We start from the raw sequence: 19,475 nt of genomic DNA on the forward strand, positions 1-19,475 counted from the left end.
ACGATTTCCAAAGAACGATTTCTTTTTATTTTCCTTATATCCGATTGATATTTATAATCCAATAAGAATTTCGAAATATGGATGACTCGAAAAATTCGACGAATACCAAGGGTATTCAAGGTGCGACGCGCATCCAAATTCTTTCCTTGCAATACATGTGTAGCAAACACAACGATGTATCGATAGTGCAATCGATTGTTTTTCCAGCCACAGGCGATATGCCTAATCGTGGCTTGCGCATATCTATCCTATCTTCTGAACCTGTGCACAGTTTTTTGTTTTTATTTAATTAAACTATAATTTAAGAGTGTTTATTGACTAAGTTGTGCTCAACAGGTTAGTTTAAATTGCCTTTAACGTTAACGTATCAGTGTTCAAATCTCAAACATCTTCAAAGCTCTGATGGGGCTGTTAATTAATGTTGGAAAGAATCTTAATTAAGGTGTGGTTTGGATGTTTGACTAAGCGCAGCTTTACTCATCATGGGCGGGGGGCTCTTCTGAGCAACTCCTTCAAAGGCATTCCACCCAAGCCAAGCTGTGGACTGAACGCTTTTGCACTTGCAGACTTGTATTTTAAACAGTTTAATTAATTATTACTTTTGCTACAAATATAAGTTGATTCAACGAAAGCCTACGACCACACCTATCACATGCACGCACACCCACACACACAGACACGTAATTGACGGACCTATGATCGGGGAATTTGTTTATATCTCGTTGTTTGTTTACGCCACTAGCTGTGAAAATAAATTAAATTTTAGCTTTGCATTCTTCTGCTTATAGCCTCAGACGAATCTCGAACGAAAATGTGCCACTAGTCTGGAGCGAAACGACACCTGAAGTAGTTCCCACATTCGACTCTTGATCTAAACCGAGTCAGTATGTCACTGAGAGGCGGCCTTTTGGCCGGCTTGTTTCTGCGATTACTTGTCCTGGCAACGGCACAGTTGCCTGGAGACCTCCCGAACGGCCAGCTGGAGCAAGGGCAGCCCATGCAGCCGCAGCCATATCAGCCCAGCTACAACAAGGACTACTCGCCGCGCTACAATCCGCTGTACACGGGGCAGCAACAGAATCCGGACACCACGCAGTACGACAATCCCTTGCTGGACAAGCAGAACCCAAACAGCTACAACACGTACTACGATGGCAATCGGCAGATGGGCGCCGGTGGCGGTGTCGGTGGCATCGGAGGCCAAGGAGGCCTCGGAGGCAGCAACATAGGCGGACCTGGGAGCAGTCTGGGTGGTGGCGGCTTAGGAGGACTGGGTCCCCAATATGATCCCTTCAATCGAAACAGTGTTGGTGCCGGGGGAGTCAGCTATCGGGACATGTACAGCGACGAGGACAACTTTTGTCCAGAGCATTGGGTGTCTTTTAGGCAGACTTGTTACCGCTTCATACGCTCTCCAAAGCGCAACTGGGCGGAGGCGAAGAAGATTTGCAAGGCCTACAATGCGGATCTGCTGAACGTGGACAATCTGGAGAAGCATGCGTTCATCCTCAAGAACCTGATATTGCAGAACCATCGGCAGAATCGCTTCTTCATCTCCGCCCGCCAGACGGGCCCCCAGAACTGGGTCAACGACGACAACACTCAGCTGGTGCAGATCGAGGACTCGTTTGCCTTCGACGAGGAGCAGCCCTGGGAGAACGAGGATCTGCACGACAACAGATTTCTGGTGCAGAACGATCTAAACAATCGCAATCGCAATCTGAATCCGAACAATCCCAATCAGTTCTACAATGCGGTGCCCGGCAATGTCAACCAACGCAATCAAAACAATCTGCGTGGCTTCATTGGTGAGTAAACAAGAGGGGGAGTCTGCCTGCTCAGCTCTTACTAACGATTTAATTTACGAATTACTCGCAGGTCCCAACCAGCCTTATGGCGACTATGGCTATGCGCGTGACCGCGTTGTCTATGCCTACTCTAAGAAGCGCGACAGGTGGATGTTTATGCCGGCCTACGAGATCGAATTGAATCTCTTCATCTGCGAGTCTCGGGTGCTGTACACTCCGGACAATGTCAACATTAAGCTGGACGACAAGCGGCCATATCACTATGGCCTGGACATACGGGACATGGAGCGCATACCACGCGGTCCGTACTTTGTCAAACAGCCGAACGACACCACCTTCGACGTGAATAAGAATCGTCTGATCAACGATGTGACGCTGAGCTGCCTGGCCGGCGGCTTCCCCACACCGTCCTACTACTGGTACCGCGAGGTGTATGTGAACGACACGCTGGAGTACCAGAAGATTGATCCACTGGCGCAGGATCGCTACACGATATCGGGTGGCAATCTAATCATATACGAGCCCAAGCAGGCCCTCGACCAGGGAGCCTACCACTGCGTGGCGGAGAACAAGTTCGGCCGCATCCGCTCGGAGAGTGCGCACCTGAACTTTGGCTTCATCATGGAGTTCAATCTGAAGCGTTCGGCAGAGACGAGCGAAATGAACTGGGGAAAGTCGATATTCTGCGATCCGCCGCAGCATTACCCAGACATTCGCTACTACTGGGCACGCGACTATTTCCCGAACTTTGTGGAGGAGGACCAGCGGGTGTTTGTCTCCCGCGACGGAGCCCTCTACTTCTCGTTCATCGAGACAGTGGACAGGGCCAACTATTCGTGCACTGTGCAGACTCTGGTCTCGGACACGGGTCGCAATGGGCCCTTCTTCCCGCTGCGCGTGACGCCCAACAGCAACTACCAGGCTCTGATATTTGCCAACACCTTCCCAAAGGTCTTCCCGGAAGCACCAGTGGCCGGCAGTGAGATCCGGCTGGAGTGCGTGGCCTTCGGCTATCCCATACCCTCATACAACTGGACACGCAAGGGCCTGCCACTGCAGCGGAACGCCTACACAGCCAACTACGGGCGCGTGCTGATCATTCAGAATGCAACGACCAACGACAATGGCGAGTACAGCTGCACCATCAGTAATCCGCGCAAGACGCTGGAGAAGAGCATCTACATCAACATTCAGATGCGTCCCGAATTCACCATCCCGCTAAAGGACATGATCAAGGACTACAACAGCGACGTGACCTTCATTTGCGAGGCGTTTGCCATTCCTGATGCCAACTACACGTGGTACAAAAACGCCGAACGGCTCGATCCGCTGACCATCAATCGGGATCGCTATGTGATCCAGGACAATGTGTTGACCATCAAGTTTCTGGAGCGGGAGAAGGACGAAGGCATGTACCAGTGCGGTGCGCAGAACCAGCTGAAGACCTCCTTCTCCTCGGCCCAGCTGCGAGTGCTCTCCATGAAGCCATCCTTCAAGAAGCATCCACTCGAGTCCGAGATCTATGCCGTATACAATGGCAACACAACGATCGTCTGCGACCCCGAGGCAGCTCCGCGGCCCAAGTTCCAGTGGAAAAAGGACGGGCAGCTCTTGGGCTCGGGCGGACATCGTCGCATCTTGCCCAGCGGCACATTGATCATATCACCCACCTCTCGCGACGATGAGGGCATGTACACGTGCAGTGCCTCAAACCAGGCGGGCACAGACGAGTCCCATGCACGCGTCATTGTGCTACGTAAGCTGAAAGCTCTGCTCAACCGTCCTCAACTCTAGCCAACAAATTTGTTTTCTGTTTACAGAGGAAATACGCTTCATTCAAACTCCGCCCCAGCGCATTGTCTCCAAGGAGCACGATCTGATCTACCTTCACTGCGAGGCCGCCTATGACGAGCTGCTGGACATTGCCTACGTCTGGAAGCACAACGGGGAGATTCTAAAGAACAATCATGACGGCACTGAGCGCATTGTACGACCTCATCGATCAGTATTGAAAGCAGAACTAACATTAAGCACATTATTTGCAGATTGTTGACTGGAACAGGTTGACGGTGCACAACACCACCATGCGGGATGCCGGCGACTATGAATGCGTCGTCAAGTCGGCCGTCAATGAGATCAGCAGCAAGACCAGCGTGGTCATCGAGGGAGCACCCGGCGCCCCAGGCGGCGTTCAGGTGATTCAGATTAGCAAGACGAAAGCCATCATCGAGTGGGTGGACGGAGCCAACAATGGCCGGCCCATCCGCTACTACAACATCCTGGGCCGGACCAACTGGAACCGCACCTGGGTGAATGTGTCGACACATGTGCAGGCCCGTGAAGTCGATCGCTACACATCGCGGCAGCAGGCCGAGGTGACAAACCTGACTCCGTGGTCGGCCTACGAGTTCAGTGTGACGGCTGTGAACGACCTGGGCATAGGTACGCCCTCGGCGCCCTCGCCCATCTACAGCACGTACGAAGACAAGCCCTACATAGCACCCAGGAGGGTGGGAGGCGGCGGTGGCAAGATCGGGGACTTGACCATCACCTGGGATCCGCTGCTGCCGGAGGAGCAGCACAGCCACGGCATACGCTACAAAGTATTTTGGAAATTGAAGGGCGCCCTGGAGTGGGCATCAGACGAGATAAAGAAACAGAACATGGGCGTGGCCGTGGTCAACATTCCGCTCAACAACTACTACACCGAGTACGAGGTCAAGGTGCAGGCCATCAACAGCATTGGCAAGGGGCCAGAGAGCGAGGTTGCCATCATTCATTCAGCAGAGGACATGCCCCAAGTGGCGCCGCAAAAGCCGTTCGCTTTGGCCTTCAATTCGACCTGCTTCAATGTCACCTGGCAGCCCATTGACATGTCTCGTGAGAGTATCCGCGGCAAGCTGATTGGTCATCGGGTAAGATACGAAACGCATTTGAAGTGGAAATGAATTTATTTATTATATATTTATCCCATTTTAGTTGAAGTACTGGAAGACGACGCACCAGGAGGAGGATTCCGTGTACTATCTGTCACGCACGACAAGAAATTGGGCGCTGATTGTCGGTCTGCAACCGGACACCTATTACTTTGTCAAAGTGATGGCCTACAATGCTGCAGGCGAGGGACCCGAGAGCGAACGATTCGAAGGTTGTCTCAAGCGAGAACAAGCGAGAGATTTCATTACTTAATTGTGTCTTTCATTCCAGAACGCACATATCGCAAGGCGCCACAGAAGCCGCCATCATCGGTGCATGTTTATGGCATTAATCCGTCCACCGTGCGAGTTGTATGGCGATATGTATCACCCTCGCAGGACGAGGAGCCGATTGAAGGCTACAAGGTAGGAGAGCTAATCCCAGCTAATGGACTCTTTGAAATAACTTGTTGTTTTTCCTAGGTTCGCATTTGGGAAACGGATCAGAACATGATCACTGCCAACAACACAATCGTGCAAGTGGGACAGAAGCTGGAGTCGTACATCAACACGCTCACGCCGGGCAAGAGCTACAACATGCGTGTGCTGGCCTTCAGCAACGGAGGCGACGGTCGGATGTCCAGTCCCACGCTGCGCTTCCAAATGGGCAAGACCACGCGCAATGCCGCAATCAGGCACCATGGCCATAACATTAATACGGCGCTGGTCATGAGCGTATTGCTCTTTATCACAACCTTCTTTTACACAAATCACTAAATGTAGGACAAATCAGGAAGCAGATCAGCTTATTAGGCAGTAAGAAACGAAGAGCCGTCCAGGACTAGACAAAGCGCAAAGCTGAATAGATTACACAAACAAACCCAAGAGTCTCGTTTAGCAGATAAAAGGTCAACCAAGCATTCCGTATTTTCTTGAATACCCAAACGTAACGATTTCGAATTGATCACATATATGCACAAACATCAAAATACATATGCATACATATGGTAGCAAGTTAAGAAAGTGACCTTATATAAGATTAAGTAGCCCAAAATGGGACAAAAGCAAACCTTTTACAAATAATTTTTGAACGTATTTTTGGATCTAGCAACGAAGCAATTTTATAAGTGTAAGCAGAAATCAGGTTTCTGATTTTTTATTATTTGTGTCCAATATTTTGTGCTGTTTTTATACCAACAAACTTCATGTAAATGCATTTCCGTCCAATTTTCTTTAAAATAAAAAGAAAAATTAAAATGTTTTCATTTATTTGAACTTGAGCAACTTTCTGGTTTTATTTATCGGTCATATCGATGACCCCAGTCGATAGTTTTTCGGCATGGGTACTCGTATTTCCATGCAAGGCCATCAATGATTATATTTAGTTGGTATAGTTTATTAAAACAATTATAAAACTCCCAACTCCCATTGTTTCCCAACATGGGCACGGAATGAGCAATATTATGATACCCTTAGGAATAAGGATATCCTCTAATTAAGAAAATAAGGAAAATCTTTGCCTTCTATCAATGCAAAAAAAATCAATTTGTGTTGTAGATAGATCTCAACGAAATTTTGCAGATTTTAGATATCGAGAATGTATCCGCCAAATTTTGGTTGATCAACGATTAGAGACAGCCTCTTCCAGAAGAATTCTTGAATCATCCTTTTTCTTTTAAGTGCTTAGTTTTTATCATATTGACTCGTGTAAAACAAATTCAAAAAACCGTATCCAGAAGTGCCATGGACTCACCCCGTAATTTAAACTACTCTGAATTGGCAGAAACTTTTCGGACTTGAAATTTTGATTGTTGAAAAAGTCGTTTGGGTTAACGCCACTAATTGGACATGCTTGGGTCTATTAAGTCCCTGTCAATGCGTTCAGAACTTTTCCATCTATTACAGTTAAATATCTTGTCCTTTAAGTCCGCATTTTCTTTTATAATTGTGTCCCGCTGCTTGAATCAACAGTTTCACGTTGCGCGCCTTGGATACCGCTAAATCTGCGATTCTTTTCTTTGCGCTCTAGCACTTTTAGATAAATATGGCAACAAAGGCCACCGGCCAACGGCTCTCATTGTTTTTGCATTTTGTAAGATAGTATCAGAGTCAAGCCAATTTGCATGCCTAATTTCAAATCGATTTAACTTCCTGTGGCTATTATTTCATTTCTTTAATATTTCATAGCAAATAATTATACTGTTTGCCGATAACATGGTCTCTTTGTACTCAAGACAAGCGATTTTCAAAATACTCATAATTGCGCCCTCTTTTGCTCTTTTCTGAGTCTCTCCGCTCCACGCATCAAACAGCTGTGAATTTGCAATTGTTGTTGAAGAAATGCAAAAATGTTTTTATAACGCACATGCAAAGGCTGGACAGTTGGAAACACAAACAAACAAACCGCACAAGGCGCACGGCCACTGGAAGAGAAACCTCGAGAAGATCACATTAACATGGCAAAGGCGAACGGTTGGTGCGGAGTAGAAGTGCAGGGCAATGGTTCCTCGAAATATACGCGCACCACTGAATTGCGGCGCGTCGAGGATAACGACATCTACAAGCTGGCCACAATTTTGGATGTGAATGCTTGCTGGCGAAAGCTTATGTCCATCATACCCAAGGTGGACGTGCAGGCCTGCAGCGCAGCCGGTGCGGTGAAGGTTAGTGCCAACGGCGGGCGCAAGTACACAGCTCAAGACATAAGCCTGATTGACGGTGTGGCGGAGAGGTTGCCTCCCGATCAAAGCATATCGCAGGTAATGATTGATGAGTGGAAAACGTCGGGGAAGCTAAACGAGCGCCCCACTGTCGGTGTGCTACTGCAGCTTCTAGTTGAGGCAGAACTTTACAGTGCCGCTGATTTCGTGGCGTTAAATTTTCTGAACGGTAAGGCTGGAATTATTTGCTTTATTCGAATATTAAAGATTCACGTCTCCCTGCTTTATTGAAGAACCCAAACCTGAGCGCCCTACTGATGGCCCTGCAGCGCATTTCAGCCTGGAGCTGGGCGACGATATGGACGTGGACACAGAGGTAACAGATCCCAGCTATCTGCCCAACACGGCGGCATTGAATGCGGCTGGCCAGGGTAGTATGGGATTCAACTTGGATTACTTTGACAAGCACATGGTGCGGCGCGACAAGAGTTTGCCGCAACCATCTGCGAGTGTTCCTCCCACAGCGCCACCTCGCTCCTCTCGACATCAGAAGACCAGCCAGACTGCCAGCCCAAACGCCTCGAGAGGCGCCACATCTGCGACTGCGACTGCAACCACAACCACAACCGCACCCAATATACCCAACATACCCAATCTAACAATCCTCAATCCCAGCGAACAAATACAGGAGCCAGCGCAGCCAGAGCAACCTCCTCCACAAAATATTCCCAATCTGTCTATACTCATCAACAACTCAGAAGCATCAATGACAACGGCGTCCACTGCGCTGGAGAAGACCAGCAATGGAAGCAGCGCTACCGATCCACCCAATATCCCAATAATCACTCTTTTAATTGATAACCCCGCCGAGATAAGCGGCCCTGTCGCTGCGGATGCTGCATCTGTCAATTCAACCACCACCCCGACTACGCCAAGCCTCAGTAATTTGCCAATGATAAGTGCTTTAAATTTGAACGCTGAGAATGGCGAAGGCTCCCATCAAGACAGCTGTAGCACAAGCAGTTTGAGTAATGACGAAGATGATGACGAGGAAGACGAAGAGGGGGACTACGCAGATGCATCCCTGCCAAACCTCAGCAATTCCGAGCAGCAGAATTCCAACAACGACTCCAGTCTGACGACAGTCACTGGTACAAGCGGTGATAATAGCTTTGAACTAACCAACGACTCCAGCTCAGCTTCGAACGATGACTACGCCAGCAACATTCCGAACTTGAGTGAATTGCAGCAGTAGATGCACACATAAATATGTAAATGAAACGATTTCACCATCCGAATACTTACTTAGTTTACGGACAACAAGCCAGACATTCCATTCCGTTAACCATATTAGCTTAAGTCTATACAATGTTCATGTGCGAGCATTTATACATTATACGTTATACGTTGTGTTAGCCGATGTCGGCGTGCAAATGTGGGCCTAGTTATATGATGCTTACACCTATAAGGTCCAAGTAGAGTCTAAGATTCACGGCAAACGTGTGTATTTCTATGTAGGTTTGTTGTCCATTTCGCGGCTACTGACACAGTTCCACGACGGGTGCGGTGCGTTAATATCAAGCATTTCCATTTCTTCAACCACATGTCTATGTAACCTAACAACAAATTCACCATAAATTTGTATGTTTTACGAAAGTACGAACTATTTTAAAAAACCAAATATAAAAAGAAACACAAAATGGGTTTGTCTATCTCTTCAGAACCACAATCGTTGACCACTCACTGCTCCTCCCAGTAGCTATGGCCTTCAGAATGTCCAATTGGAGATAGTCAACAATTTTTAAATATCTTAAAAACTTGTAAAAGTCATGCTGTTTAATTGGCTATTACAACGAGGAGGAACGTTGTGAGACGCCTTAATCAATTCTCACACCAACACTGATAGATAGATCTGAAATCCTATCTTCAAAGTTGTGAATGTCACAGATTTTCGTTTTTTGTGGGTCGTTGCAAAACTAACTTGATTCGGTGTGATACTTATGGAAGACTTATGTGACTTCCACACAGCATTTGGTTCCTCTAGCTCTTAAATTCTCTGAGAACTAGGCGTCAAACAAGAGGGACGAACGGATAGACGGACACGGATACTATTAATGATAGGAATCGCTCGTGGAACTGAAACCTCTTCAAAAAGACAGGCAGCTACCAACGTCTACACGAATCTAATATACCCTTGCACTCTGTGACTACCGGGTATAAAACTTCATGAACTTAAAACCTTTTAGTGCAGTTAAAGTGAAAGTTATATCGGTACGATTTTTTGTGCGTCAGGAGGAAGGATCTACAAGATGAGTGTTATTTTTCGAAGTTCAACTCAATTTGCTAACCAATGTAAATAGAGGGGGTCTAAGTGGGTTAAGTTCGATCACTCACTCATGTGTTATGGTATAAATATCGGTATATAATATAGTATATTTAATAAATTTGGTATAATAGGTATATTTCCGAGGGTCAGACCGTACACTTTTATTTATTTACAATTTTACAGAAAATTTACAGTAAATCTGTAAATCCAATCAAGTTTTCTATTTTAAGTTATTCCCGGGCGAGTTGGGAATCCAGCAATATTATTCGAAACATGGACGAGTCAGAACTGCTCTTTAATCTGTTCTACTTTTTGCTATGTATGGTCATAATTTATCCGCCGGAGGAATTTCAGCGGCTTGGCTTCACCATCGAACAGTTGTTCTCAAGGTTCCTTGGAGTGGAATCAATGGACTTCGTAGGATACCACTTGCGGCGCACTTCCCTAAATCTCTTTGTGCACTCGTGCCTGCCGTTTGCATACTTTCTAATCCATAGGCTGAAGTTCTCCGTTTTTGCCACGCAAGAGCCTCTCGAAGACTCTGAGCTTGACCCAGATTTTCCCATGCCCCAGGAAGCTGTGGCGTTCAAGACCCTCACGTGGAAGACTGCCCAGCGGTTCAGCGTTCTGGCCGTGCTCGCAGTGCCCGCCCTGATATTCAACTGGCACCAGCAGAACTGGCGGCGGCATCCCATAAACAAAGCCCTTGCCAAATACTCAAACACGCCGAGGAGCTATAGTGTCGTCGCCAGCGACATAAGCACCGAGTTTCGTCGGCCGGAAGTTTATAAGAAGAAACTCAACTCCATCAGTACTGTGATAGCAACGGAGAACTGGATCATAAAGACAACCATGTACAATGTTCACTTTGCGCATCAAACGAACACGGCTCTCAGTGTGGCAAAGGTCCAGTCTGCTTTGCTTTTTCACTCGATCAATTATTAATCTTCTTTTCTTACAGGCGGAGACCTACAATATAACACATCAGGATCAGAATGACACATTGCAGATGATCAGCATCATAGTGCGGCCCATGCGACAAGGCGTGTCCGATTTTCACATTCGAATCAATGCATTGGAATTCAGAAATTTGGAGGATCGACTGAGGCGTCCCATTGCCATTCCTTCCAACATACAGTTCCATCGCAACGTCATCGACCGCTTTGTGGATGTGTTCAAGGCCCAAGTAGCACTCAATCCCGTCTTCCAAGCGGAGCCCACAACGGAAAAATGCTTCGCCTGCATGCTGATCGATCCGAACATTAAAATCAACAAGCAATGCGCAGATGTGGACCGCAATGGCGTTCCCCTGACGAACGAGGCCTCCTGCTCCAACTGCTACTGTCGCCCAATGTGGTGTGTGGAGTGCCTAGCCCGGTGGTTTGCCGCCCGCCAAACGGACGTCGATCGCGCCATTTGGCTGGAACAGAAGTGCACGTGCCCGATGTGCCGAGCGAAGTTCTGCGTGCTCGATGTGAGCTACATCAGGGCGCCCGAAGGGCGGGGCGATGGCGATGGTGATGGTGTCTCTAGCTCATGATTTAACTCCTTAGTGACTGTGTTAAGGCAACGATTAAACGACTCATTAGATCCAACCTTGTGCTTTATTGGCTAGACTCAAATGTACTGCTTCTGACTAACTTTAAGACATACAATACAATACATTACAATTATGTAACTATAAACTTAAAGATATTTTATAATTTAGTGCAATTATCACGTTTTAATACTTTTACAATCTAAGCAAGCAGCAGATAATAATTTAACATAAGTACGTACAATCGATCCAAGTTCAGAGAGGAAGCAAGCGTGTATATTAGATTGTATATATTATGTTGAATATATGAATATGTAAGCCCCTCCAGCATGCTTCATTGCATTGTTGTCCACGAGTCCTGCAATAAACCCTCTCTCGCCCTCGAAATTTGATATAATAAAGCGTCGTGCACTGTTGTGTGTAAAAGTGCGTAGAGAATATAGAAATCCACTATCTATAAATTCGTCTCGTAAAAGCTTTTGTAGCTCTCCACTTTGTCGCGTTGACTTCGAGCACTGCTCCCTGTTACCGTGGGCGTGCCGAAGGATCCTGTTGTGGGCGTGGATGTAGACTTGGGCATTGCGGTGGATGAACTGCGCGTTGAGATCTAAAAATAAATCGAATATGACATCTTTATTTATTTATTTTCGAACAGAAAATCTCGTCAGATCTCACTTGCCGTTTAGGGTCAGCAATCACTCGACTCGACTAAGCTACTTAATCAGAAGGCATGCCCGAGCAGACCAACTATAATTTAGCACCTGATTTTAATCAAACTTGGGGACATTTATACTGAAAGCCTTTTTGACAGGTTACGCGGACAAAAAAAAGGTAAAAACAAATTCAATGCCACTTCAGTGTTTGCACATATCTACGTATATATGTACATATGCATGTGTGTACATACATATATGTACATACATACATATGTAAGCAAAAAGTGTGCAATTATTTATTATTGTTTTTATTTCTCAGGTTTTTGTCTTTGATAAGACGATATTTTGCGCTGTGCCGTTGGCTGTTGGGGCAAAGAGGAAAGCTTGCAAAATAAGTGCATGTGTATTTGGCAGATCGATGGCTGCTCTTCTATTCTTTAACTGGAAAAGCCAGCGTCATATTTTGTGCGATTCATTGTTATCAGCGATACGGCTCGCCCCAATACACACAGCCGTCTAGTGTTATAGTATTCCCATATATTCATAAACATACATACAGACAGGTCTGTGCCTTGATTTTGTTAGCTGATTATTATCAATTATAATTGAAGCAACGGAAAATAACACCAAAAACTTTTCCATAATTTGATTTCAAGGATTCCTGCTACTTCCATCAAGATCTCTCTAGAATCTTCTTGCGGAATAAGTTGTATCTTTGGATTGCTTGTAAATAATGCAAAACACTTTCTCTCTTTCTTTTCATTGACGATGAATTATCTTTGTGTAGGAAAAACTCTCGACTTTCGATCTTAAAATGTTTCTAAATTTCAACATCGTCGCCGATATAAATATCAAGTCGGCATCATAAAGCGATTCTTCAAGTTCAATGCACAGACGACAATGAAGCGACAACAATGTCGGCCGGCAATCAATCGATCGGTCAATGCATTTGCGTTGCGCAATCAGCGCCACACGCCCTCCTTGGACATCCCTCACACGCTACACCCCCTTTATAAGTATTCGTTCGATGGAACTGGTGTGGTGCTCCGGCGAATTAATACAGCATTCGAGTGACACCGAATCTGAGACCTTGATTTTGGCACTACCCTGCCGTGCATTTCTTTTCCTCGAAATATGGAGTAGAATACATACAAATTGCGTATTAAATGTCATGCGCAGGGGTCGTCCTGACGCCATAAACGGTGTACTGCTGGTATAAAGTTTCCAGAAATATTAATTTTCGTGTGTCGGGGTATAGGTAGGGTAGGGCCGGTCTCAGGAGTATCAGAACAAGGCAGCAGCAGAAAAAAAACGTTTCATCTTTTCTGTTCCTGTTTAATACTTGCAAAACTTAAAATTGTGTTTAATTTAATCATTTTGTTGATAAAAAGCATTTGTGCGAAACAAACAAACGACCATAAAAAGAGAGTGCGCACTGAGTGTATTTCGCTTGCACTTTATGAGTCTCGTTTATGGCACCTTTGTCTGTAATTGCTACAAGGTGAATTTGTATGCAAGTAGCTCTTGATGAAGGGTAGGGACTAAACCCTAATAAAGGACTTCTTATACTACATTGTATACCATTGAGGTACATATAAAATCATTCATTTCACATACAAAATTGCACTCAAAATGTGGCAGAAAGTTCCCTTTACAATCTAATCTTATCATGGCTTAGTTTTTTACATATAAATCAAGACCAAAGTACATGCACTAAGAATATATGTACATAGTTTAATTTTGTTAACTTTCTTTGTAGCTCTACCTTAGAGAACTCTTCACAACCTTCGGTGAAATTCGAGGCTCATGATCGGTTGTTTTAGGGAACTCTAAATAAGTCTTTGGTATCCAAAGACAGCATTCTCCCACACATCATTATAGTATCAAATCAGCATCACAATCTGCCTTGCGTCTGGTGTTTTCGGTTTCACTCGACGCCTCAAGTGACATTGAATGGTAAACAAATATATCCGGGCGCAGATCTTACAAAAGGTCCAATCCAATGCACTTGAATGAACAAGACCCTATCCCCATGACTACTGCCTTGAGGTCTTATCACAACAAAGCCAACATCCGTTTCATTAACGAGCATTTCCGTTTTTCCGGACTGACTTATGTTGTGTTGTAGTTGTGTCTGACAAATTACAATTATTATGCATTTCACTAGGAAATGGTGGGGCTAAGAAGAGAGTGAAGAGAACAACGAAACTAAGGTGTACTAAGGTGTCCTATTGGTGGAGCTGTTGCGTTGATAGATAGTAAAAGAAATCACGTACCCAATTCACAATATGGGTCGCTACTCGCGATATTCTGATATTTATAGAATGCCTGCGCTGATAAAGCAACTGGCCTCGATCAGGCAGCTGGGATACGCGAGCTTGTAGCTGGGAGCTGGAAGATACACGCACCTTTTCATTTTCCTTCGTGGACGCTCCGCCGCTGTTGGCGTCAAAAAGCTTGCCATCGACTACGTCCCGCTTCTTGTTCTTTGACCTGAAGCGGCCGGAGCGAGAGATCGTAAAGTTGCGCCACTGATGGCTGTACTCGCAGCGCTTCTCCTCCTCGTTGAGAACGCTGTCCAGGTAGTGGATGGTCGGCTCGTGGGCGGCTGTCATTGTGTTGCTCATGGGACTGGATACTGCCTTGGGCTGGGGATCGTTGCTGCGATTTATTCTTCTCCGTCTTCTGCTATCGGCGGCGTTGGTGACACGCTGGTTCGATGTATAAATGTGCGATGGGACAGAACAGAACAGCCTTATTCGGCTTCACTTCACTTCATGTTCCTCCTTTGTTGGCTGATTCAGTTGATATATTGATAATGTCGGGCAGGAGCGATAGGAGCAATCACAAATGCACATACGAGAGGTTTGTGGTTGCTACATGCACACATTCATACATTTATATGTATATGTTTTTGTTTTGTTTGTTTTTGTTAAAGAGATGACGCGTCGTGCCGAAACCTCGCTCAACTCAGTGGTGCCCGTGGCGCGTGTGGTCTGCGATTGGGGGACGAGCTCCCGATGTGGCTGGTATAACCGTTCCCGCACAAATGACTCCGACTCCGACGTCGACGCTGGCGCTGGCGTTGACGCTGACGCTGCTCCACCGATTCGTTACGTTATGTGCCTTGGTCCGCCTGCCACCTACTTCATTCCTCTCCTTCCCTCATGCACACCCCACAGTCAGTCACAAAGAACAAACGCAACCCGTTGGCGTTGTTGCTCTTGCTGCTGTTGTTGCTTGCTGTCGCCAAAAGTGAGTAAACCCCAGGCCTGTGGAGAAGAAAGAAAGCAGCAAGAAATCTTTCTACTGCCGCGAGCGCAAAAGCGTGTGATTGCTCCTGAAAGCCCAAACAGGTGGGCCAAACACACACACACAAAGGCCCATACACAGCTGTTCTCAGGCATACATACATACGTCACCGGTACCGTACCATCTCTCTCTCTCCCTCTAGCCAAGCGTTCTTGTATGTGTAGTGTGTCAAGCTTAACTGTGTATTGGTCGTGCTCGACTTGGTGCTGGCATGTTGGCAACTTTAACAGCTTCCCCAATGCCCTACCTCCTCCTTAAAAGTCTCTAATTTATACATCAATTCTGCGGCAATTCCTAAACTATTCAGATAAATACATTTATAGTTATTTATATTTATATTTATATGTTGAGGCTTAAGTATTCGAAATATTAACCGGATATACATATGTATGTATCTGTGGAAGTTCATCTAGAAGTCGAGCAGGCCGCACAAGGTTCGCCTTTCCTTCATTCATACATACTTATAGGTACATATGTACATACATATGTATGTAACATGTGTGGACTAGTCAGTGGAAGTATCTCCCAAATGCACACCGATATCTTTCTGCCGGTGCTGTCGATGATAAGCGCAAATGGACAAAACAAACACACAACTTGCTAACAATTATAAATGATTAGATCGCTTTTTGGAGCATTCACTTTGGACGGTTCTTTAACAGTATCTTTTTATATACATTTCTGCATTATATGTATGTATGTACATATGTATATATCATCCGTAGCAAGTTTACAGAAGACTTTGTATTTTTGTATACTATGTATGAACATTTGTTGTACTTGTACATTTATATAAAATGCATGAGCCGCTGGATCGGCTCAAGCCAAGACAAGACATGGCTTGAGAGCTGGGGATAAATGAATCACACACCTGCATAGATTCAGATATGCACATGTGTGGAGATACATATGTACATATGTATGTATGTATGTACATATGCACGTATGCCATGCGGACAGTTGCGTTGCGGGTACATTATCTTGAATCGGAATGACTCAGCAGCGCAAGCCATGCCCCAGCCGGCTTACGAGCCAGTATCTAATAAACAAATTATTCACACTTTCTTGCCTAGACCAGCTCTCATACTCTGTGTGCGCTCTCTTGCACCGCACCGCACGGACCTCGGTGAGATTAAACCCCTAACTAATCTGGCAGCCGGAGCACAAGACCCACAAGTTTGCAAATTGCACTAAATGGCTCACACTATGGCACTATTATACCAAAGTTCAGAGCAGAGCCAAGCGGTTTCAAAGTTCGGGACTGCGCAGGGCTCAGTTGGCAACACATGGTCTCGCATATCTGTAATACGATGGTTATAATTCACCCACTGCCTACTTTGCTTTTATTTACAGATGCAACTTTGTAATTTACAAAAATGGTATCGAATAAATGTAAATATGTGGAAGTGTGAACAGCCCTGAACAGATTTCAATATACATAGATGCATTCAAATTAGATTGCAAGATAACATGAAGATGATAGCTTGATTATGCCGCACAAGATCTATTCTCATAGTTTGATAACAATAGAGTTTTACTTCTTTTTTTTGATCCGCTAATTATGTTATTTTAGACAATAGTTTTTTTTTGTGTTTTATTATTATTTTGTTTTATAAGTAAAAAAAAGGATCCTAACTAATTACTCTGCTAATAGTGAATAGGTAATGTGAATACAAACTACGAGGGTTATGAATGACATGATTATTAAATACAAAATAGAAATACATTTTTTGTATTAATCTTCATTTTATAAGTTAAATACATACATAAATACATGTGCTTAATTTAATATTAATTTTTTAGTTATTGGATATAGGGTATACAACTATCGGTTGGCCAGCAACAAATTGACAAATGATGATACGCCATTCCCACACATTTAACTTTTAATGCTTTTTTTTGGGTTGTCCTTTTTAGTTTTAACCTTTTTTGCAATCAATCCAATAAAGATAAGCCATGAGAATCGAGCAATCTTGTGGAGAATCGAATGATAATTTGAGTAAAATTACAGTTTTAAAGCTGCGAGTCCTGACTATTAGGTAACATTAAATAGAACATCAAAGTCGTGGAAAATGATTTAAGATTTAATGTATATTTACAGTATATTTTTAAAATGAAAGGGTATGTTTCGGAATATTGCCGAGGGTCTGTCGGTATATTTTATCGATAATTCCGCGGTCACACCTGGTGTTACGTTAACAACCAAAATCCGATTTGTTTATTAATTAAAACAAAAAACCTGACAGCATGGCTTAAGATTGGGGAACTCAATCAATAGTTGGACACAATGACTGCAGATCTGGCCCTGGACTCGGCCGCTCTTGCAGCGCACATCAGCATGCAGGACCCAGCGCCAAAATTTTCATTTCTGCATGCGCTGTTAGTACGTTGCAGGAACAATAGTCCAAATACAATAATCATTGAATGACCTCCTTCCATAGGCTGGTGGAGTGGCTGGCGTAGTGGTCGACATCGCCCTCTTTCCCATAGACACGGTAAAGACGCGACTTCAAAGCGAATTGGGCTTTTGGCGGGCTGGCGGCTTTCGTGGTATCTACAAAGGCCTGGCACCGGCAGCAGCTGGCAGTGCACCCACAGCGGCGCTCTTCTTTTGTGCCTACGAGTGCGGCAAGCAGTTCTTCAGCTCTGTCACCAATACCAAAGATTCCCCGTATGTCCACATGGCGGCAGCATCTACAGCAGAAGTGGTAGGATTGAATGCCGACTCAAAACTCGATCAAATTTAATGAATTTATGTATACACAGCTTGCCTGTCTTATCCGCGTGCCTGTGGAGATAGCCAAACAGCGTTCGCAGACCCTGCTGGGGCACAAGCAGCAGCAGTCGGCGCTCCAGATTCTGATGCGTGCCTACCGCACGGAAGGACTGCGTCGTGGTCTCTATCGTGGCTTTGGCTCCACCATCATGCGCGAAATTCCATTCAGCTTAATACAGTTCCCGCTGTGGGAGTACTTTAAGCGCCAGTGGACACCAGTGACGGGCTACGAGTCAACGCCACTAACTGTTGCGCTGTGCGGAGCGGTAGCTGGCGGCATTTCAGCTGGTCTCACAACTCCGCTGGATGTGGTCAAGACGCGAATTATGCTAGCAGAACGAGAGAGCCTCACTCGGCGTCGCAGCCCTCACAGCATTCTTCATGGCATTTATCTGGAACGAGGCTTCAGCGGGTAACGAAATGATACGCCTGTCTGGGATTTGTTTACACATAATTAAGTATTATTTATTTCTCAGTCTGTTTGCTGGATTTGTGCCGCGCGTGCTGTGGATCACACTTGGCGGGGCATTCTTCTTTGGATTCTACGACCTAACAACGCGCCTGCTGGGCGCCACAAATACTGACCATTAAATTAGTTTGATTATTTGTATACCTAAGGTAGAGGCACATGGATTGTTTTAGTATCTAAGCTGAGGGATGACAACCACCCACAGGATGAACAATGTAGACAATAAACTGTATGGAAGTTTCTTTTTGCAAGACATTCGCTTATCCGCTTAGGCAGGAGAACTGCAGGTCCCTGGAGGACTGTGGCTGTGTCCTGGACGCTGTGAATAAATAAGCAATCATTAATTATTCCACAAAGCCATGGCCATATGCCAGTCCATACGTACATTCTCAATGTGCAGACGACCGGCCAGCAAGCTGGCAGCAGCATATTGTTCGCCAAGCTCATCCCCCCCACCGGCCATGGGCACATCGGAGTCCTCCTCATCCACGTTGATGTAGTCGATGCGGGGCGTCTTCAGCCGTTTCAAGCAGGGACAGGAGCATTGGCAGCGACTACGTGACATGGCGTACACCTGCAAACACAACCCAAATACATACGTTAACGAGGGCGCACACTTGTTCAAACACTTGGCGAAAAGAAATGTAACGCACCAAAGCCGAGAGTATGAATATGCCCACAAGCGCGGCGATGGGCAGCCAAATATACTGGGCATCATCTGGATGAACGAGATCCGAATCTGGCTTCCCGGTGCTGCTCACAAACCGCTCCAAACCCATTGCATTGCCTTTGTTTTTGCTAATAGCCTGGCCTGCTGCGGCCAAATTTTTGAGCGCACTGTGGAGTTGCCACAACGTCAGCAGTATGTTCTTGGTGCTGCCAGACCGGGTCTCAGCGATGACATTAGTTCCTATCGTGAGAGCTATCACCGCCAATGTTCGATGAATTATGAAGGGAATATGATAGTTCAAATGGTCCACAAACTGCGCCCCAAGCCCGAGAAAGTGATGTCAAAG

The 19,475-nt window shown here is 45.6% G+C and overlaps 6 protein-coding genes across 7 annotated transcripts; 4 read left to right on the top strand and 2 right to left on the bottom strand.

Annotated features, from left to right (window-relative positions):
• The first annotated feature begins 223 nt into the window (after positions 1-223).
• LOC117896465 (contactin) lies at positions 224-5,953 on the top strand. 2 transcript variants are annotated; one of them, XM_034804797.1, is made up of 8 exons: positions 224-336; positions 789-1,808; positions 1,879-3,564; positions 3,629-3,795; positions 3,854-4,723; positions 4,788-4,956; positions 5,016-5,149; positions 5,207-5,953. In XM_034804797.1, the coding sequence occupies exons 2-8, from the start codon at positions 887-889 to the stop codon at positions 5,498-5,500; spliced, it is 4,242 nt and encodes a 1,413-aa protein (XP_034660688.1). In that variant the 5' UTR covers positions 224-336; positions 789-886; the 3' UTR covers positions 5,501-5,953. The 2 variants fall into 2 exon arrangements, with proteins under 2 accessions (XP_034660688.1, XP_034660689.1); XM_034804798.1 differs by having other exon boundaries at positions 249-336; positions 795-1,808.
• Positions 5,954-7,008: 1,055 nt separating this feature from the next.
• Positions 7,009-9,057, top strand: LOC117897755 (protein Tube). Its single transcript, XM_034806796.1, has 2 exons — positions 7,009-7,612; positions 7,677-9,057. The coding sequence occupies exons 1-2, from the start codon at positions 7,180-7,182 to the stop codon at positions 8,636-8,638; spliced, it is 1,395 nt and encodes a 464-aa protein (XP_034662687.1). The 5' UTR covers positions 7,009-7,179; the 3' UTR covers positions 8,639-9,057.
• Positions 9,058-9,868: 811 nt separating this feature from the next.
• On the top strand, positions 9,869-11,400 carry LOC117896442 (E3 ubiquitin-protein ligase TM129). Its single transcript, XM_034804772.1, has 2 exons — positions 9,869-10,615; positions 10,671-11,400. Exons 1-2 carry the CDS (start codon positions 9,983-9,985, stop codon positions 11,247-11,249), a joined length of 1,212 nt encoding a protein of 403 aa, XP_034660663.1. The 5' UTR covers positions 9,869-9,982; the 3' UTR covers positions 11,250-11,400.
• LOC117896445 lies at positions 11,295-14,952 on the bottom strand. The gene is made up of 2 exons (XM_034804774.1): positions 14,311-14,952; positions 11,295-11,853 (listed from the first exon to the last, which is right to left on the bottom strand). Exons 1-2 carry the CDS (start codon positions 14,527-14,529, stop codon positions 11,701-11,703), a joined length of 372 nt encoding a protein of 123 aa, XP_034660665.1. The 5' UTR covers positions 14,530-14,952; the 3' UTR covers positions 11,295-11,700.
• Positions 14,953-17,383: 2,431 nt separating this feature from the next.
• LOC117896443 (S-adenosylmethionine mitochondrial carrier protein homolog) lies at positions 17,384-18,712 on the top strand. Its single transcript, XM_034804773.1, has 4 exons — positions 17,384-17,597; positions 17,656-17,922; positions 17,981-18,402; positions 18,467-18,712. Exons 1-4 carry the CDS (start codon positions 17,502-17,504, stop codon positions 18,579-18,581), a joined length of 900 nt encoding a protein of 299 aa, XP_034660664.1. The 5' UTR covers positions 17,384-17,501; the 3' UTR covers positions 18,582-18,712.
• Positions 18,588-19,294, bottom strand: LOC117896446. The gene is made up of 3 exons (XM_034804775.1): positions 19,113-19,294; positions 18,845-19,033; positions 18,588-18,778 (listed from the first exon to the last, which is right to left on the bottom strand). The coding sequence occupies exons 1-3, from the start codon at positions 19,236-19,238 to the stop codon at positions 18,728-18,730; spliced, it is 366 nt and encodes a 121-aa protein (XP_034660666.1). The 5' UTR covers positions 19,239-19,294; the 3' UTR covers positions 18,588-18,727.
• Positions 19,295-19,475: the final 181 nt, after the last annotated feature.

The sequence above is a fragment of the Drosophila subobscura genome, chromosome O, assembly GCF_008121235.1.
Source record: "Drosophila subobscura isolate 14011-0131.10 chromosome O, UCBerk_Dsub_1.0, whole genome shotgun sequence".
In the NCBI taxonomy this organism is placed as follows: Eukaryota; Metazoa; Arthropoda; class Insecta; order Diptera; family Drosophilidae; genus Drosophila; species Drosophila subobscura.

What these genes read in the sequence shown, in the direction of transcription:
- LOC117896443 (XM_034804773.1), top strand. Translation starts at nt 17,502, where the DNA reads ATGACTGCAGATCTGGCCCTGGACTCGGCCGCTCTTGCAGCGCACATC. An exon ending in CAGCATCTACAGCAGAAGTG is followed by an intron (nt 17,923 to 17,980) that starts GTAGGATTGAAT and finishes ATGTATACACAG; the next exon opens with CTTGCCTGTCTTATCCGCGT. An exon ending in CTGGAACGAGGCTTCAGCGG is followed by an intron (nt 18,403 to 18,466) that starts GTAACGAAATGA and finishes TTTATTTCTCAG; the next exon opens with TCTGTTTGCTGGATTTGTGC.
- LOC117897755 (XM_034806796.1), top strand. Translation starts at nt 7,180, where the DNA reads ATGGCAAAGGCGAACGGTTGGTGCGGAGTAGAAGTGCAGGGCAATGGT. An exon ending in GGCGTTAAATTTTCTGAACG is followed by an intron (nt 7,613 to 7,676) that starts GTAAGGCTGGAA and finishes GCTTTATTGAAG; the next exon opens with AACCCAAACCTGAGCGCCCT.
- LOC117896442 (XM_034804772.1), top strand. Translation starts at nt 9,983, where the DNA reads ATGGACGAGTCAGAACTGCTCTTTAATCTGTTCTACTTTTTGCTATGT. An exon ending in CGGCTCTCAGTGTGGCAAAG is followed by an intron (nt 10,616 to 10,670) that starts GTCCAGTCTGCT and finishes CTTTTCTTACAG; the next exon opens with GCGGAGACCTACAATATAAC.
- LOC117896465 (XM_034804797.1), top strand. Translation starts at nt 887, where the DNA reads ATGTCACTGAGAGGCGGCCTTTTGGCCGGCTTGTTTCTGCGATTACTT. An exon ending in ATGACGGCACTGAGCGCATT is followed by an intron (nt 3,796 to 3,853) that starts GTACGACCTCAT and finishes CATTATTTGCAG; the next exon opens with ATTGTTGACTGGAACAGGTT. An exon ending in AGCCGATTGAAGGCTACAAG is followed by an intron (nt 5,150 to 5,206) that starts GTAGGAGAGCTA and finishes TGTTTTTCCTAG; the next exon opens with GTTCGCATTTGGGAAACGGA.
- LOC117896446 (XM_034804775.1), bottom strand. Translation starts at nt 19,238, where the DNA reads ATGGGTTTGGAGCGGTTTGTGAGCAGCACCGGGAAGCCAGATTCGGAT. An exon ending in TATTCATACTCTCGGCTTTG is followed by an intron (nt 19,034 to 19,112) that starts GTGCGTTACATT and finishes TTGTGTTTGCAG; the next exon opens with GTGTACGCCATGTCACGTAG. An exon ending in GTCGTCTGCACATTGAGAAT is followed by an intron (nt 18,779 to 18,844) that starts GTACGTATGGAC and finishes ATTTATTCACAG; the next exon opens with CGTCCAGGACACAGCCACAG.
- LOC117896445 (XM_034804774.1), bottom strand. Translation starts at nt 14,529, where the DNA reads ATGAGCAACACAATGACAGCCGCCCACGAGCCGACCATCCACTACCTG. An exon ending in CCACGAAGGAAAATGAAAAG is followed by an intron (nt 11,854 to 14,310) that starts GTGCGTGTATCT and finishes ATTTATTTTTAG; the next exon opens with ATCTCAACGCGCAGTTCATC.